Raw genomic sequence first — 20,046 nt, 5'->3', positions numbered from 1 at the left:
TGGCAATTAGAGAACAGGAAGAAAAAGAGTATTATAAGATTTGGGATTTATTTTATGAATGGTTAGATAGAAGAGTAAAAAACTGAAATATAGGATAACAGTAATAATATCTTTGATTATCTTTGAATGAGTAAGAATATGAATATCACATAGTAAGGATGAGATTTGTCTTGAAAGATGATACAGAATTGAAATTATATGGTTAATGATAATATAATAATGGAATAATATGATGTAGATTGTTGACTAGAATGGTCTATGAATAAGAAATGTACAACAATACTACTATGCGCGCAAGATAGATGTACCCAACCAACACACTGTAAAATTGAAAGATGGTTTTATTTGTTGTTTTTGTTCTAAAAATAAAAAAACTTTTTAATACAAAAAAAAGAAAAGAAAAATTCTTTTTGTGTCTTGCGTAATTTTTAAAAGTGGGAAGGAGTCCTGAGAGGAAAAAACCCTGATTACATTATTGCAGATTAAAATATATAAAAATAAATATTATTCTTGCTTTAAAAAAAGGGATTATTTGCTTTCCCACTGTAGAAAGTTAGCACCCACCCCTCTCCTAGAAGAATGGAATATTCTAGGAAATATTTAAAAAGCAGAATATTATACTTCCCTGGATGAGAAAAGGAGAAACGTGTTTTTAAAGACAAAGCAGCTCTCTGCCCCCACCACCTCTCCAGCTCCAGGGTGATGGGATTAAGACAGGACATAATAGGATTAGCCCTTTACCCATCTCACCACATGGCACCTGGGAAGATTACATCACCCAGCGGGATTCAACCAAACTTAGCACACAGACAACCTACAAAGCTAGCTAAGGCCCCTTGACAGCAACCAATCAGGATACTCTTCCTGTGCCCCAGGAAGTTCAAAACTTAGAGAGGGCATAAAACTCAGGGATCTCAGCATCTCTTCCCTTTTTCGCCCAGGATATCCAAGGCATGTGATCCTGTCCACCATTAAACCTTCTTTCCAAACAACTTCCATGAATCCATTGTCTTTTTTCCCCACTTGAAACTGAACCCAGAAGGATATTTCTTCCAACACCCACTTTCCCAAAAGTACACACACGTGCGCGCGCACACACACACACACACAAGAGCATCCTATAGAATTACTGTATGCTCATGACCATATTGATCCAGCATTTTTCAAGACTAACTTTAAGATATTTTTTGTAGCAAATATTTTGAGAATTATTCCTATACCTATTCACTTCCAGGACAGCTTTTTTTTAAAAAAATTCATGAAATGGCCAGAAGTTTTTCCTGCCAACCGCCAGCCAGAAAAGCATCAGGGAAACCAGAACATCCATGAAAAAAAGCATAATTGTTCCATTTGTAAAACAAAAGAGGAATTAATCTTTCCATGTTTAGCAGATTTCACGTTTAACTGATCTGGGCTGTCTGCAGGGGGGAAAAAAACTGCTGCAATGATCATAGCTCCATCCATTTCCTACATGCATTGCATATATGCAAGACACAATTTAAAAAAACCATAATGGTTGCCATCTTGACATTTTTAACCTTCAGACACAATATGGGAGCCCTGATTTTGCTGGTTTTTTGAAAAGGGTATTGATGGCCGGTCATACCCTTTTGTTGTAACCCATCTCACCTTCCAATTATCCCTCCCTCTGTCTGGAACAGCTGACTAGGAATTCTGGGATCTGCAATCCCAAGGCATCAAATAGGAGCAGATGTAGGGAAGCTGCCAGAGGTGGCATTCAGCAGGTTCTGACCAGTTCTGGAGAACCAGTAGTGGAAATTTTGATTAAGTTGGAGAACCGGAAAATACCACCTCTGACTGGCCCTGCCCCCAATCTATTCACTGCCTCCTGAGTCCCAGCTGATTGGCTGGGTCTTCTTTGGTTGCCCTGCACAGGAGAATGGAGCTGGAAAGCAGGTTAGTGGGGTGGGGGAGAGAATGGAGATTTTGCAGTGTGCTTCCCCTGGAGTGGGGAGAGAATGGAGATTTTGCAGTATCCTTCCCCTGCCATGCCCACCAAGCCACGCCCATAGAACCAGTAGTAAAAAAAAAAAATCATCCTGCTCACTGCCCCTAAGATCCAGCAGTCTAAAACATATGAAGAATAGTTGCAAGAATTGGACACGCCTAGTTTAATGAAAAGAAGGACTAGTGGTGACCTGATAGCAGTGTTTCAATATTTAAGGGGTTGCCACAAAAAAGAGGCAGCACATCATCCTTTCAGAAATGCTGAAGCTGGCAAGAGGCGATGGGCACATGTGCCTTCCAACCATTTTCATGAGTCCATCACATTTCTTCCCTACAACTTCTCTTCCTTCTTGTCAACGATGCTGTAGTAATACGTGCGGATCAGTGTCTCCACAGCAGCAAAGTTTGGGCGGTCTTCCCACCTGGCGACAAGAAAGTAGACATGTCAGAAATAAGGGGAATCTCTACAGACATCTGCAAAAAAACCAACCAATTTCCGAGAGCACCAAGGACTCCTCATTTCAGCTTTGAACTACAAATACTATTCTCCTTTATCGGTACAGAAAAGCATGTTTTCTCAGTCTAGAAATATGACCCTCTGCTGCCAAAATGTTGTGGTTAGCTGGCAGCAGGTGCGGATGGTAGAGGAGAGCGAGGACTCAGATGAAGGGCCGGGACCATCAGGGAGTGGACTGCTGCCTTCAGGGATTGTGGGGCAGCATTGATGAGGAGGTTCCCGAGGAGCCTGTGCGAAATGCGCGTGAGCGCAGGATGATTCGTAGAAGAGAACAGCTGGAGCAGCACAGGCGACTCAGGAGTAAGGATGCAACATAATGGCCCCTCCCTCCAGGGAATATAAGCCTGGTTTCAAAAGGTTTTTGCCTTTGCAGAAGGCAAAAACGGTCTAACGAGTCACACAATGCTTATCTGAAGAATTCTGTCAAGGCTTTTCTGGTTGGACTAATTGGCTGCAAGCCATCTTTTATCCACAAAGAAGTTATTTGTAGATTAAAGCTGTGAAGAGTTGCTGCGTTTGTTTGAGATTTTCTTGCTGGTGACAGGGTTGGGTCAGAACACAAACCGAAAGAGAAGGTGATGGTCTCGCCTTACTTGTAAGTCCAACATAGGTTCATCAACTTGTACATCTCTTCTGGACAGCTGGATGGACATTCCATACGCTTCCCTTCTTCGAGGAACGCCATGACTTCGGGTCCTTTCATTCTCTAGAAGGGGAGAAAGAGATTGGTTAATGAAGCTGAGCATCTGTTTTGGTAAAACATTAGAGTCAGCCCCACTAAAGTAGACTAGACCTTGACATCAAGTGCACAGGAAAGCTAAAACTACTTTGATTGACACTGGCTATAATAAGAGTTTTGCAAGTCTGATTGTGCTATACCTTCTTCTCCTTCTTATACTCTTGTGAATTAGGGAGGTGTCGCTTTGAACTGTTCACTAGTGTTTTCTGGCTCTTATGGACTTAAAAAAAAATGCTTCGCCTCCTTTTGCCTATGCAATATTTCTATCAAAGTCATCTTCCTTACTGTCTATAGCAGTGATGGCTAACCTATGACACGTGTGTCACTCGTGACACGCCGAGGCACTTTGACTGACACGCCTGTTGGTGTGGGGAAAACCTGCACATTTAGAGGCTGCCTGTGCTCTGCTCCAATCCCTGCTCCCTGCTTGTTGCGGGGAGGCATGGTGTCACCGCTGCCGCAAGATCTTTGCAGCAGAGAACCAGTTTTAACCGCCATAAACTGAAGTTTGTCAGTTTCATTACCTCAGGAACGCTACAGGAGGAAAGGAGATCCGTGAGGTTCACAGCCCTGTAAGGTGGCCTTCCGATCCCCACATCCTGCACCTGCAGCCCTGAGACCAGGGAGACGAGTTTCACAGCCCTGTGTGATCACCCCAGCTCAGTCCGTCATAAACCAAATTATTGATATTTCTTGAAGTGACACATGACCCGAGGAAGGCTACACTTTTTCCCGATTTTCGACACACCAAGCTGAAAAGGTTAGCCATCACTGGTCTATAGAGTGACAAAACCCAAAACAAGCCAGTGGGCTCCTACTTTCTTGGCCTTCCAGAAGACTATGGAAACCTGGATCTTCCCCCAGGTGCTGGGCAAGGAGGAGAGCTGAGTCCAGCACATGAGCATCTGGTGTAAAATGTTTTGGCGCCTTGGTTGTCTCTTAGAAAGGGTTATCTATCTATATAAAAGCGAAATACCACTCACGCATCATCACAAAATCTCCAGAACCATAAAGCCTACAAACTTGAAATTTGGCATGTATGTTCCTTTTGGCTTCTAGGTGCTCGCTACGAAAGGATTTTTCAAAATGACCATCATCAGAGCATTAGTATTTCCTATATTATTATTAACATGCTCTGATGCTAAGGAGTTCTACTCCCCCTCCCCACCTAAAAAGAAATCTGTTCCAAATGCAAAACACAAGCAGAGAAGAGGAATTTCAGTTTCAGTTTCAGTTTCACAGCAGCAAGCAGCTTTAGTACAAAACAGTTGAGCTAAGCCATGCCCAGGCTCCTTGCTGTCTCCTTGCTCACACAGCAAATACTGTTTCAATTTCCAAACAGCGCTCAACTCTCTCACACACTGACAAGACGCTAGCCAGATGAATACCAAAGGCACATTTCCCCCCCCCCCCTTATTTTCCTCCCCCAAAACTAAGCCCGATCACATAGTTTCGTAGCAAAGCATGGAGCTAGTTTCTTAATATGTTATGCGCAGGGGTGGGATTCTACCAGTTCGCACCTATTCGCTAGAACCGGTTGTTAACATTCTAAGCAGTTCAGAGAACCAGTTGTTAGAAGAAATTACTGGCCTAATCCTGTAAGGAAGGCAGGAAGGAAACATTCTGGTGTTGCTTACAGAAACTGCCTCTCTGTTAACCCCTTATAACATTCTTGGCAGGACTAGACTTCCTGTCTCAGGAACGTCTCTGGAGTTTTTCTCTCCTCCTTTGCTGGTACTTTGCTTGTGTGGAGTGACCATTCAAAGTTACAATGGCACTGAAAAAAATGACATGACCATTTTTCACACTTATGACTGTTGCAGCATCCCCACAGTCATGAGAGGCCAGGCGAGGAGATGCGTGCCTCGATGTGAGTGATATTGAGTTGGCCACGCCCAGCCAATAACATGACCACCAAGCCACATTCACCCAGTCACATGACCACCAAGTCACGCCCACCAACTAAGCCACACCCACAGAACCAGTTGTTAAAAAATTTGAATCCCACCCCTGGTTATATGGGTTTGATTGTTGTTAGCTTCCCAGGTTTATATTGTGTAAGATGAGCCTCTCTTAAATAAGCAAACACACAAAACCTCATGACCAGTTCAGCTTCCTATTTCCTAGGTCAGGAGACCTCAAAGCTATTATTCTTAGAAAATAAAATGATGAAACCAGGTGCTTTTGGAGCCCATTGCATGCATCCAGAGATGCAGGTTCCAATTCTGAGGCACTTATGGGATAGGGCCAAAAAGTCAAAATGTATTTATCAACCGCTAAGAAAACCAACACGAAGCAATAAAAATGCAATTCAAAAAAATAACAAAAATACAAAGTTCATTAAAGGCGGCTTCAGGATTCTACAATCGCAGCCCCATTCTTTAGAATTGTATGATCACAGCACCGCCTTAACTGTTTTGAGCCCTCCCTAGTGAACGCCCAAATTCTATCCCTATTCACCTTGTAGGGTTTCTGGCCATAAGAGAAAGCCTCCCACATCGTCACGCCATAACTCCAGACATCACTCTTGCTTGAAAACTTCCGAAACAGGATGCATTCTGGCGCATACCACTTCAGTGGCCACTTCCCAGTGGTCTTGGCCTGTGGGTGAGGACAGAACGGAAATTTCAATGAGATGAATTATTGGAGAAGACCAAGTATGTCTTGACTTACGACCACAACGGAGCCCAACATTTCTGTTGCTAAGCGAGAGAATTGCTGAGGGAGTTTTCCTCTGTTTGCAACCATTTATTTTTTTTGCCACAGTTGTTAATTGAATCACTGCAACTGGCTTCCCCATTGCTTTGCTTGTCTGAAGGTTGCAAAAGGTGACCCAGGGACATCACAACTGTCATAAATATCAACCAATTGCCAAGCATCCCAATTTTGATCACGTGACCAGAGGGATGCTGCAACAGTCGTAAGTGTGAAAAACGGCCATAAGTCACTTTTTTCAATTCCGTTGTAACTTTGAACGGACACTAAACAAATGGTTGTAGGGATGTGATTCAACCAGTGTTACTACCAGTTCGGTGAGAGTGTGTTTTGTGCACGCCTGCGTGCTTTGCATGGGTGCATGTACAGCATTTGCTAAAAAACCTCCACTGTGCCACCCGGACAGCTGACAAGCGCTGCGCGTGGGTGTGCAGTGTTTGAAAATCCTCCTCTTTCCTGTTTTTTTCAACCTCAACTATGCCCCGCAAAGCAGCTGAGGTTGAAAAAGCAGGAAATAAAGGACAGCCAAGAGCCCAGACGGGCAGGTGGGCCAAACAGACGACCAGAAAGTCATCACAGCGAACCGGTTTAGTGTCAGCTGCTCTTCAGAGCTGCCGGTTCTATAGAACTGGGCTGAACCAGTAGCATCCCACCCCACTAGGGGTGTAAGTCTCTAGGACCACCTGTACAAGCACATATTTATTTCTCCTAAAATACAAAATGATGAGGGGAGGGGGAGTGATATAATCCAGGGGTCCCCAACCACCGGTCCACGGACCGGCACCGGTCCGTGGAACAAATCCTACCGGCGCTGGTTTCGGGCGCATCTTGTTTGATGAAAGTGCTTCCGTGAGCTTTTCCGGAGAAAGCTCACTGGAAGCACTTTTCATCAAAATAAGATGCGGCGCCATGGTGAGCTTTCCGGTGAAAGCCATTTCTACCCGGAAAGCTCATGAGAGCAGCCATCTGTTTTGATGAAAGTGCTCCGTGAGCTCACCGAAGCACTTTTCATCAAAAAACAAGATGGCGGCGCGCCCAGCTGATGCCGGTACCAGGCCGCGGCATAAAAAAGGTTGGGGACCACTGATATAATCTCATTTGCAACTCTTGAAGCTCTCCTAAATTCTAGAAACCTCTATAAGAAGCTTTATCTTAAATGTCATAAAAGATATCCATCATAGATTTCTGCCAAGGTGGATTTTTGATATTCAATAGGACAGACTCTGCTGTGGCACCCACACACAGATAGATGCACTTAACAGAGTTTACCAATTCATTTGTTTATTTATGTAGGCATATCATCCCTCACGATAGTTTTTGTTTTTCAGATAACGTTATCACATTTTGCAAAGCCTCACATAAAAAACAACAACATAAATGAATAATCAAGAGCCTCTCTTTGAGGGAGATGGGAGATGAGCAATGGGAAATGACTTTCTGCTATTTTTTTTTTATGTATCTAGGAAGCGCTAACAGGGAATGCTTGCATTAAAGGGAGAATGAAATAATCCTTCCCACCCTCCTTATCCTTCCAACAAAACTCTCTCTGAAATCAGGGGTCCTTGGTGCTCTCTGAGCTGGCTTGTTTTCTTGCAGACATTTCATAACCCAACTAGGTAACTTCATCAGTGCTCGTGCAGCACTGATGCACGAGCACTGATGATATTACCGAGTTTGGGTAATGAAACCTCTGCAGGAAAACAAGTGAACTCAGAGAGCCCCAAAGATCCTTCATGCCAACCCTGAGCTACAAATATTCTCCTTTATTAGTATCTCTGAAATGCCGGCGGGATTGATTTTCCCATCTTGTCTTCTTGCTCACCATATAATAACTGTCATCAGCTGCCAAAGCTTTGGAAAGCCCAAAATCGCTGATCTTGGCATAATGCTGGTTGACAAGTAACACATTCCTGGCAGCCAAGTCCCGGTGGACAAAGTTCTTTTCTTCCAGATACTTCATTCCAATGGACACCTGGTGCATCAGTTCGACCACATTATTCACAGCAATCTCATCCCTAAGGGGAAAAGGAAGAGAGAGAAATCTCACAACCATGTTCCCGGACAAGTAACCCTTGTTTTACAAGAGTTCATTTAGGGACCGTTCGAAATTAGAAAGGCATTGAAAAAGGTGATGTGTGATCGTTCTTCACACTTGTCAACTCACAAAATATTTATCTGGTCTTTTAGAGTTGCTAGCAGAAAGGTAGCAATGCAGCAGCTTGCAAAACAGAAATTGCATTCCATAAATGTTTTCATGGATAGTTTCTAGGTGACCGAAGTTTGTGCTGCGCAAAATTCTAACTGGAGAGCATGTTTGATGACTCTTGGCTATGGATGTGTCCCATTGGAGAATATGAATTATGATACACCCATGGGGTAGGGGAAAACCAGGGTCAAGGGTGACAACGAATGATGTGTCTCAGAGTCAGCTACACCCAGGCAGCACCGGTATGTTTACTCCTAATAAATCTTCTTTAAGCTCTGGAAATCCGGCTAGAGACTCGTGATTTAAATGGGGGTAACTACTGGAGCCCTGACATTACGACTGTTGCAGCAGCATCCCCAGGGTCACATGATCAAAATTTAGGGGCTTGGCAACAGACTCACGATGGTTTCAGTCAGAGGTGGTATTCAACAGGTTCTGACCAGTTCTGGAGTACCGGTAGCAGAAATGTTGAGTAGTTCGGAGAACTGGCCAATACCACCTCTGACTGGGCCCCCTGGGCCCATCTATTCTCTGCCTCCTGAGTCCCAGCTGATTGGCTGGGTCTTCTTTTGTTGCCCTGCACAGGAGAACGGAGCTGGAAAGCAGGTTAGTGGGGTGGGGAGGGAATGGGATTCTGCAGTATCCTTCCCCTGCCATACCCACCAAGCCACGCCCAGAGAACTGGTAGTAAAAAATTTTTGAATCCCATCACTGGTTTCAGTGTCCCAGGGGTCGCATGATCCCCTTTTGTGACCTTCTGACAAGCAAAGTCAATGGGGAAGCCACATTCACTTAACAATCATGCTACTTACTTAAGAACTGCAGTGATTCACTTAAACTACTCGGGCAAGACAGGTTGTAAAATGGCCCAAAGCTCAGTTTAACAATGGTCTCACCAATAGAAATTTTGAGGTCCATTGTAGTCGTAAGTCAAGGACCACCTTTATTTGATCTGCTCCTTTTTTTATTTTTTTTATTGTAAAGAATTTTATTAATTTTCAAACAAACATACACACACAAAACATAAAAACATAAAACTTCTTTTTGGAAAGCGGCCTAGTCCCGGGTTACATCTTTTAGTACAGACATAAATCAAGTTCATGCTCACTTTATATACCATTTCATATCTTATTTACCATTCTATATTTTCTATGTGGCTTCTCCCCTCTTTTCACTCTCTTAATTCTATTTTATATTATTTCATCTCAATTTAGATCATTATACTGATATCTTTTGTCCGTTCTGTAATCATCTATTTTTCTTTTCTTATTAACACAATATTTCTCCTGTAATCACTGTTTGAAGTATGACGCCTTTATATCTTTCCCCTAAATTTAACACTTAAAATAATATATAATTCTCATTCTGATTCTGCTTAGCACATTCTAAAACTACCTACTACATTTTAAGATAGAAAAAAATTATAATATAATTAAAACAATAATCCATAGTATATTAAACTTTATCATTTATACATTTTTTGGTATTTTGTTAAATCATATAAAGATCCAGTTTTCTAACATTGTTTCAAATAAAGATACAAGAATACAATCTTATGTACTTTTGCAGAATCTCTTTTGTAATCCTAGTCTTTTTACCCCCCATCTCTTAATCTCCACTCTCTTCTATAAACACAAGCTATTTCATTTAGCCCTTTCTTCTTTTTAAACTTTTCTTCCTGGGGTCTATCTTTCCCCTAAATTTAATACTTAAGATAATATATAATTTCCATTCTGATTCTGCTTAGTACATTCTACATACATTTTAAAATAAAAAAAATAATACGTTTATAATATAGTTGAAACAATAATCCAAAGCAAATTAAACTCTATCATTAAATCTTAAACATTTTACATATTCCCTTTAATATTTTATTAGATCATATAATATTCCAATTTTCTAACTCTATTTCAAATACAATACTACAATACAATCTTGTGTGCTTTTGCAGAATCTCTTTTAAATTGTATTTTACCCTTTGTCTCTGAAAAAGATCTGTTTTTTTACATCTTGTTTCAAGCCTTTGTAACTTCTCTTTCCTTTTTCCCTTCCTTTATTGTCCAATCTAGCCTTTTACCCCCCATCTCTTAATCTCCACCCTCTTAATCTCCCCTCTCTGCTGTATTCCTCTTTTCTGTTGCTTTCTGACATTGTATCGATTTTTCACCTTATTTTTCTTTTTTTGGATTGTTTTTTTAAGTCTTGGATTCTCCATTCTCTTTCCCTTCTTCCCTTTTCTTCCTCAACTAAAGTTATTTGTTCATTAAAGATGGCTTCTTCTTCTTCATCCCAACTTTCTTGTTGTTGTAATTCCTGGTAGGTAGATCTGCTCCTTATGGACCTCTCCACTTGGCTACTTGTTATATTCTAGGATTTGTAGACCAAATACATTTGGAGAATTCCAGATAATGGAAGGTTTATCTTACAAGCCCCACATTATCCTGCCTTCACTCATTTCATTATTACAGGTAGTGCTTGACTTACAACCATTCATTTAGTGATTGTTCGAAGCAGAGGTGGTATTCAGCAGGTTCTGACCAGTTAACGGAAATGTTGAGTAGTTCGGAGAACTCGCAAATCCCACCTCTGACTGGCCCCGCCCCCATCTATTCTCTGCCTCCTGAATCGCAGCTGATCGGCTGGGTTTTCTTTGCACAGGAGAACGGAGCTGGAAAGCAGGTTAGTGGGGTGGGGAGGGAATGGAGATTTTATAGTATCCTTCCCCCAGGAGAGGGGAGGGATGGGATTTTGCAATATCCTTCCCCTGCCACGCCCACCAAGCCACACCACACCCACCAAGCCATGCCCACAGAACTGGTAGTAACAAAATTTGAATCCCACCACTGGTTCAAAGCTACAGTGGCACTGAAAAAAATGGCTTAGATGATATCAAAGACCCCTTCCAGAATAAATGACTTTGTGATTATCTCAGCGATACTGAACTGATGGGTCATAAATGGTTCTAAGCCCACATCCTGGAAAGGTATAAATTTCTTGCATGACGTGATGGCATCCACTCACTTCTTGGAAGACAAGAACTTGTGCAAGGGGCCACCTGATGCCATCTCCATCACCAGCATGAGAGCTTCGGCATGACATACTCCAATGAGACGGACAATGTAAGGATTGTCCAACTGGTGCATAATCTGGGCCTCCTTCATCATTTCGTCCTGCTGTACCACTCCATTGCCATCTTTTAGCATTTTGATGGCTACGTCAATTTGCTTCCTGGAAAGGAGAGAAAATGAGAAGATAGAACATCGATAGAACATAGAATAATAGAGTTGGAAGGGACCTCGGAGGTCTTCTAGTCCAACCCTTTATCATTTCAGACAAATGGCAGTCTCCTTTTGAATGAGGCGTTCTACGAGGCAGTGATGGAACTGCCACAACTTCTGAAGGCAAGCTGTTCCACTGGTTGATTGCTCTCACCATTAGGAAATTTCTCCTTAGTTCTGGGTTGCTTCTCTCCTTAGTTCATTTCTATCTTGTTTCTCATCTTGCCTTTTGGTGCTTTGGAAAATAGTTTGACCCCCTCGTCTTTGTAGGAGCCCCTCAAATACTAGAACACTGCTATCTTATCAACCCTAGATGGAGACGCCACCCATAATAGAAAAAGTAGGGAACAGTTGATGTGAGAAGCCTGAATTGTTTCGAAATGAATGTAACTCCAAACAAAAAAAAATGAATATACTGAAACTCCAAACAAAAAAAAATGAATTAACTCCAAACACACGTGATTCATAGTTGTTCTCTTTCGTTCTAGAAATATCCACTATTTTGGGCAGCCACCCCGTAATGAGTGCAATTTTATTTCCCAAACTGGCCCTGAAACAAAACAATTCTAGCATTCTGAGAAAAATAAAATGGCAGCCATCAGAAAATAGCTGCCGACATTGCTCTCTTATCTTGATCAGATATACATATAACAAAAAGTAACCACAGCAAACTCTGTGAAAGAGAATGGATGTATCATAATTTCATAAAAACAAAATGTGGGGTTTTAAAATAGAAACCAAGAAGAGAACCTCAAAGCAAAGGAACATATTGATTGTATCACCCCCATGTTGTGACTGTGTGTTGTATCCCACTCCCTGTGTAGACCACTTGAGGACTGTGCCAGGCTTTCATGTCAAGTCCAAATCCCCCCAAAACTTAAACCTTAAACTGTCTACCATGGATCTCACTCCTTTCCTAAGAGGTCTGTACGGGGGCGTGCATAAAGCGCACCAGCGTGCCTACTGTCCCTGCCCTACCGTTCCCATTTAATTCGTACTCATTTATTATGTGTATATACTTATACCCGTTTATACTTATATGTTTATATGTCATGTTCATACTTGTTTTCTCATACATGCTTGACAAATAAATAAATAAATAAATAAATAAAATAAAGTCAAAGATACCCTCCTAAGGTGGGTGAGGCTATTTACTATTTTGGAAAGAGAGACTTGGGGACCTAGGCGGCAAAAGAAAGGACCATAGCTACTTTCCCTCTACCAAGTTAAGACATCCAACCCCAAATTATCTCCAAATTTAAGGAATCCTCCACAAAAGACAAACAAAATGAAATTTGATTTTTCTCATGGGGAATAGCAACTTCTGAAAACTGCAGAGATCTGTTTCAGCACATTAAGAGGAATTTACCTCAAAACATGGCGTGCACTTACTTCCTCATTTTGTAAACTCCTTTCCTGACACACCCAAAGTTGCCCTCTCCCAGGTCCACTTCATCTATCATCAGACTGCTCCTTTTTAAGAATAGCTTCCGGTCCTTGAGCTCTTCGGGGTCACTGTATGGGCTTTCATAACATGAAGTGTCCATGGGCAAGATCCGTGTCTTTTTCCCTGCTCCTGTTCCTCCCCCAAGAAAATAAAGTAGATTAATTGTGGGTTTCATGTTTGAAAATCCCCTTCCTTATTTCACAATTCCCCCTCCTTCTAGATTCAGTTCAAGCTACCCGTGTTATATTAGTGACTTCGGCTCCTGTAAGACTGAACAATAAGCCAACTTAGGTTTCATTGAAATTGAACAGAACTTTGATTAACCATAACAATATTCTTCTTATTCATTAAGTAGTGGGATTAAATAACGGGGAAATTACGGTCTCCATGCCACTCTGTGGGGCATCTTGCAAAAATCTAAGGGGAACCAGAATGTGAATGAAATTAGGAATTGGTACAATCTGTTGTGCTTACTTGGATTTTTGCTCAGACCAATAGAGACCTTAAAATATTAGAACCTTCTCACAATGCCTGCACTCTTCAGCCTTATGGCTTCCTTCCTGTCCAAGCTCTTCTCACTTTCTCCAATAGCAAATTCAGGATTTCAGGTAAGGACTTGGATGACTTCAGTCCATGGAAGAAAAGTCTACCAAGGGACATGAGTCTTCAAGATCCATGATACCTCTAGGTTGAAGGCAGCAGGCCTCCAACTATGACCTGAAGGAGAACAATGCTGGGGAAAATCTTTGTTTCCTAGTCATGAACATCCCAAGAAGCATCTAAATGGCCACAAGGAGCATCCATGTGTCTGTGTGAAAAAATTGTCTACTTTCTACCCTACCACAAGCTAAATAATCTATGCAGGGCTTTAAAAAAAAGATATACAATAATACAAAATCTAAAATACAATATCTAAAAACACAATAATTAAAATAACTAAAACCCACTAGTAACGATTAAGACTGTTTCATACCCCACTTCAGAAAAGTCCAACTTCTTCCAGAAGGCAAATGGAGTTAGAACTAAACAAACCTCCAACAGGAAGACATTACTCTGGTGGTCTTTCGGGCAAGTTATTAAGCAGGTACTTGGCTGATTATCCTGAGTTTCTGAAGTCAATTTTTTTTAAAAAAATAATAACTCCACAAGTGGCCACAAGAGGGTGATAAAGTAACACATATTGTACAGTGTCTCCTAATGTTCTATCTATTCTATTCCATTAGGGATATTGTACAGTCTGTATTATTTTACACCCTCCTGTGGTCACTGATAGTACTACTTTTTTATTATTTTTTAATGGAAAGAAAAGTAAGTTTCAAATGCTTTTTTTTTTAATGAAATGGCTAAAAATATTTTTTTTTTCAACTTGAAATTACATGGAGACTAGCAGAAAGTAAATACATGTTTTGGGTTTCTGATGCTGTGGGGTTCTATTAAAAGTACAATAAACTTTTTTCCAAAACAGGTTGCAGCCTGAACAGTGGATGAGACCTTATAACATGATTTTTTTTATTTTAATTTAGGCTGGCTGAGCACCCTGTTGGGAACAGCATTCCTCGCCGAATTGTGTTGCCATGTCTTCTTTTCAGACAGCAGATTGCAAGTTATTCTTAGGATAGTAAAGTGTTGGTCTTGGTTCACCCATTCTTATTCATTTCTACCCTACCACAAGCTAAATAATCTATCCAGGGCTTTTAAAAAAAGATATACAATAATACAAAATCTAAAATACAATATCTAAAAACACAATAATTAAAATAACTAAAACCCACTAGTAACGATTAAGAACTGTTTCATACCCCTCTTCAGAAAAGTCCAACTTCTTCCAGAAGGTAAATGGAGTTAGAACTAAACAAACCTCCAACAGGAAGACATTACTCTGGTGGCCTTTCGGGCAAGTTATTAAGCAGGTACTTGGCTGATTATCTTGAGTTTCTGAAGTCAATTTTTTAAAAAAATAATAACTCCACAAGTGGCCACAAGAGGGTGATGAAGTAACACATATTGTACAGTGTCTCCTAATGTTCTATCTATTCTATTCCATTAGGGATATTGTACAGCGTGTATGAGCCAATGTGCTAATTTGTCAAGGACAGGGAGTCACAGAATGTCGGATTGTTCAAGGGAAGTATTAACAGTGAAAGGACATATTGACATGAATCAATCTAACCTTTGCTCTTTTGCTTCTGTTAAAGAAGTTGCTTGTACTATTTTGCTAAGGATGGGAATCACTTGTTAGAAATTCATTCTGCAAGAGAATTGTATCCTTTTCTATCTGGTTTCTCGCCTCTGCAATTTGCTTCAGAGCTAGACACATCCTTGGAGACAATTCCCAGGAACATCCTGCTCCATAGATAAAGGGGGGTGGCTGCCTAGGAGCACGAACACACACAAGGACAAGGAATAATGTGTAAAATAACAAAGTATGGACAGAGCACAGACAAAGAATGCTCCATGGATAAGGAAGGGGAGAACATGGGCAAGACATTGCCCACATTAATAACGAACCTTTGTCTCTGATTGGATACACTTTGTTTCTATCAGTATAAAGAGTATATAATACTCTGAGCCACTCTCGCAAGGTGTGGCTATTCCTCACATGCATTTTGTCTGTATGTTTTGGACATACTATTCACCCAGACTTTTTGCTTTGGCCAAAGAATAAAAAAGCTGCTATTTTTGCAAGCCTTGTCTCGAGGCTCGGGGAAACTTTTGGGACCTTAAAACAGAATAACAGGCTGAAATGGTATAGGAACTTCTGCTGGAGCAGGGGTTGGACTAGATGACCTCCAAGGTTTCTTCCAACTCTTTTACAGGTAATCCTCAACAGTTCATTTAGTGACCGTTTGAAGTTACAACAGCACTAACAGTGACAGGACCATTTTTCACACTTTATGACTGTTGCAACATCCCCACGGCCACATAATTTACATTCAGATGCTTGATGACTGGTTCACCTTTATGACAATTGCAGGGTCCCAGGGTCATGTGATCATCTTTTGCAAAGCTTTTGACAAGCGAAGTCAATGAGGAAGCCAGATTCACTTAACAACTACACTGATTCACTTAACAACTGCGACAAGAAAAGTCGTAAAATGGGCCAAAACTCATTTCTTGCTTAGCAACATAAATACTGGACTCAATTGTGGTCATACGTCAAGGACTACCTGCATTCCATTTAACCTTCAGAAATTATGACAGCACTGAATGAGGGGGAAATCTATGACTGGCCCATGAAATTGTGGCCATTGCAGCATCCCTGCAGTCACATTATCACAATATGAGCAATTGGGTACTTGGTTCACAATTATGACATCACAATGAGCCACGGTCACATGAATGCCATTTGTGAACTACCCTGCCAATAAAATAAACACTTTATCTTTATGCTGTATCTGCTAATACTGTTCTCAAACTCACCAAACGGCTCTGGTGTGTATCCATCTGAGTTCTGAGGTGTGAATCTCCGACCAGCCTAGGAAAGTCAGAGCAGAGTTTACACTGGAGAAATTCAGGGCAGAAAATGTGCATCTGTACCACTCAGTTGTGCTCTAAATCTTCAAATTCGCAACAGGATACCCTACACCACCAGACTTGAGATTCTAGGCTTAAACAACCTTGAACTACGCCGACTAAGATTGGACTTAAGCATAGTACATAAAATCACATGTTACAACGTCTTTACCAGTTAATGAATATTTCAGCTTTAACCACAACACAAGAGCACACAACAGTTATAAACTTAATGTAAACCACTCCAAGCTTGATTGCAGGAAATACGATTTCAGCAACAGAGTGGTCAATGTCTGGAACTCACTACCTGATTCTGTTTTCACCTGCTCAAACCCCCACTCCTTTCCCCTCAAACTAACCTCTATTGACCTCACCCCATTCCTAAGAGGTCTGTAACGGGCATGCATAAGTGCACAATCGTGCCTACCATCCCAGTCCTATTGTCCCCAAATATTAGTTCCTATTTCTTACATTTAAACTATGTTTATTCTTATTTCTATTGTATTGTAAGCTTTTGAATAAATAAATAATAAAATAATAAAATAAAATAAAATAATAAAATAATAAAAAATAAAATAAAATAAAATAAAATAAAATAATAATAAATAAAATAAAATAAAATAAAATAAAATAAAATAAAATAAAATAAAATAAAATAAAATAAAATAAAATAAAATAATAAAATAAAATAAAATAAAATAAAATAAAATAAAATAATAAAATAAAATAAAATAAAATAAAATAATAAAATAAAATAAAAATAAAATAAAAGAATAAAATAAAATAAAATAAAATAAAATAAAATAAAATAAAAAATAATAAAATAAAATAAAATAAAATAAAATAAAATAAAATAAAGTAAAATAAAATAAAATAATAAAATAAAATAAAATAAAATAAAATAAAATAAAATAAAATAAAATAAAATAAAAAATAAAATAAAATAAAATAATAAAATAAAAAAAAAAATAAAATAAAATAAAATAAAATAAAATAAAATAAAATAAAATAAAATAATAAAATAAAATAAAATAAAATAAAATAAAATAAAATAAAATAAAATAAAATAAAATAAAATAATAAAATAAAATAAAATAAATAGAGACAAAGCAGGAATCCTAAAGCTAGTCAGGGAGTTGCGTGTCTGAATTGGGATTTCAATCCTGCCCAATGTTATCCTTTTTGGCATCCTTTCCAATGTTTTCCATAAAATGATTTCAATAGGATTTTCCTGGCAACTGGTGGCAACCAGAACAGCAGTCCACTAACAATATCTTGCCCACTCCTTCCCCCACCCACCCCCAGTGTCAACTTCGAAATGGATTGGGCCTGTCGCAGCCATTTTCTCTGTTTTTCAGCTTGACACACTTTGAGGGGAGGAGGGAGCTGTCAGCTTTTTGACACCGGACACTTCCACACTGCCACATTCTTGAGCCTGGGAAAATGGGAGGGGGGGAATATCTTGGAGGGTATGTGGTTAGACATAATAGCATTCTTCTTCTAAGTCAAGGTCATGTTATTTCTGCACCTGGGTGAGGGGACGTCTCAAGTTGGGACGGATGGTGATTGGGGCATCCAATGATGGGTGCAGGGGGTGGATTTGTAGTTTTTTACTTATTGCAAGGAAATCCGGAACTTTCAGATTCGGGGTTCCCCAGGTGTGCCAGGTTACTATCCAAATAAAACAGAACTTTTGGGAAGATGTCTGTCTCAGAGTTATTTGTTGAAGTGGAGGTTTTCTGGAACCTCAGACCAGACATCTACAACTTATTATCTTGTGGGAACCAAGTTCATCCCAATAGATGCTGTCCAGAGAGTGGAAGAGATTACCAAGGAGACGCCAGAACACCTAATTGGACATTGTGATCTGTGACAAGGAGGGAGGGAGCTGTCTAATCTTTAATTATACTGAAAGCCCAGGAAATAGCCAGAGTTGGTTTGTTTTTCAACTAAGCCAAATTGGTGTACTCAATGAAGCAGTTCTTTGAGAAAGCTAAAAAGTCTCAGAGTTGCTGGATTGGTTGAGTTCATTACTCAGAACCTTAGCATTCAGTATGAATGCCACTAAACTGCTGAAGAAACAGGCTTGAGGTTTGGAGCTACAACCAGGTTCAGGGTTGTTGCTAAGATCGGAAAGCCTTGTGGCTATGAGCATCACTCACCAGTTTAGGCCAGTGTATTAACTGCATCCTTCTGGCCCTCCTAATTCGTGTATTTGTAACCTGAAGTCTCAATTGCTTACTACTGTGGCTGCTGGTACCTCCCTCACTTCCTGACAACCCCTCGCCCTGCTCTAAAGATAGTCTTAGCCTCAAAGAAACTTAAGAAGGGCTGAAGACAAAGCGCTAGTCTTTAGCATTGCCTTTATTTCCAAGAATAGAGCTCTGGGTGTTCTGAGAAAGTGGAAAACTGTGAAGGTCTAAAACCCAGGGCTTTGTTTCTCTATGTGATTCCCTGCTCAGAAATATATCTATCTGTCTCTGTCGGTCTGTGTCTGTGTCTGTGTCTGTGTCTGTCTGGCTGTCTGGCTGTCTGGATGTCTGGCTATCTAGCTAGCTAGCTATCTCTATTATTTCTATCTATCCAGCATCTATCTATCTATCTATCTATCTATCTATCTATCTATCTATCTATCTATCTATCTATCTATCTATCTATCTATCTATCTATCTATCTATTTATCTATCTATTTATCTATCTATCTCTAATATCTATCTATCTAGCTAGCTATTCTATCTCTATCTGTCTATCTATCTATCTATCTATCTATCTATCTATCTATCTATCTATCTATCTATCTATCTATCTCTATCTATCTATCTATCTATCTATTTATCTATCTATCATCTATCTATCTATCTATCTATCTATCTATCTATCTATCTATCAATCATCTATCTATCTATCTATCTATTTATTATCTATCTCTAATATCTAGCTAGCTAGCTAGCTATTCTATCTCTATCTATCTATCTATCTATCTATCTATCTATCTATCTATCTATCTATCTATCTATCTGTCTATTCTTCTATCTATCTATCTATCTATCTATCTATCTATCTATCTATCTATCATCTATCTATCTATCTATCTATCTATCTATCTATCTATCTATCTATCTATCTATCTATCTACCGTGTTTCTCCAACAATACGGCCTCCACCAATAGGAAGGCCCAGCATGTTTTTGGGCATAAAATCAAATTAAGCCCCTCCCCAAATTTAGGCCTATCTTAAAATATGCAAAATAAGGGGGAAGGGCGGGAGACTTGTGTTAGGAGCGCCCGGCGGGCAGGAATTCCTCGCCACCAGCCGCTCCTAACGGGCGATCATGGCGAAGCATGGAGAGCTCCCTACTCCCACCAAACACCTTTGCTGCAGACACCTTTGGCACCTGCCGCTGTTGCTTTCCCTTCTGCCCATTCCGCCGCCACGTTTGGAGCTGGCGCTTCCGTGTTGGAGTGCCGCCGCCATTTGGAGCTCCAAACGCGGGAAGTGGCAGCTCCAAACATGACGGCGGGCGATCTTTTTATTTTGGTCCACACGAAGTTCAGAGCGAGCAAGAGAGGGAGATCGCATGCCTCCATCCGAGATGGCAGCCTCACTAGTGGATTACAACGTGGCTGGAAGCCCGAGTCGGCGGGATACGATGGCAATCTTTTT

General features: G+C 40.3%; 1 protein-coding gene across 1 annotated transcript in view; it reads right to left on the bottom strand.

Annotated features, from left to right (window-relative positions):
• Positions 1–323: 323 nt before the first annotated feature.
• Positions 324–20,046, bottom strand: part of ZAP70 (zeta chain of T cell receptor associated protein kinase 70) — a 40,847-nt gene continuing 21,124 nt past the window's right edge. The window contains exons 7-13 of the mRNA XM_087952645.1: positions 16,291–16,345; positions 12,816–12,999; positions 11,167–11,373; positions 7,762–7,954; positions 5,685–5,825; positions 3,079–3,191; positions 324–2,390 (exon numbers count right to left, since the gene is read on the bottom strand). Coding sequence (XP_087808771.1) covers positions 2,300–2,390; positions 3,079–3,191; positions 5,685–5,825; positions 7,762–7,954; positions 11,167–11,373; positions 12,816–12,999; positions 16,291–16,345 — 984 coding nt within the window. The 3' untranslated portion in view covers positions 324–2,299. The remainder of the gene's footprint in view (positions 2,391–3,078; positions 3,192–5,684; positions 5,826–7,761; positions 7,955–11,166; positions 11,374–12,815; positions 13,000–16,290; positions 16,346–20,046) is intronic.

This window comes from Notechis scutatus, chromosome 1, assembly GCF_049901735.1.
Source record: "Notechis scutatus isolate UNSWTSFEM ecotype Mainland chromosome 1, rNotScu1.2, whole genome shotgun sequence".
NCBI lineage: Eukaryota > Metazoa > Chordata > Lepidosauria > Squamata > Elapidae > Notechis > Notechis scutatus.
This window is presented reverse-complemented; position numbering and strand designations above follow the sequence as displayed.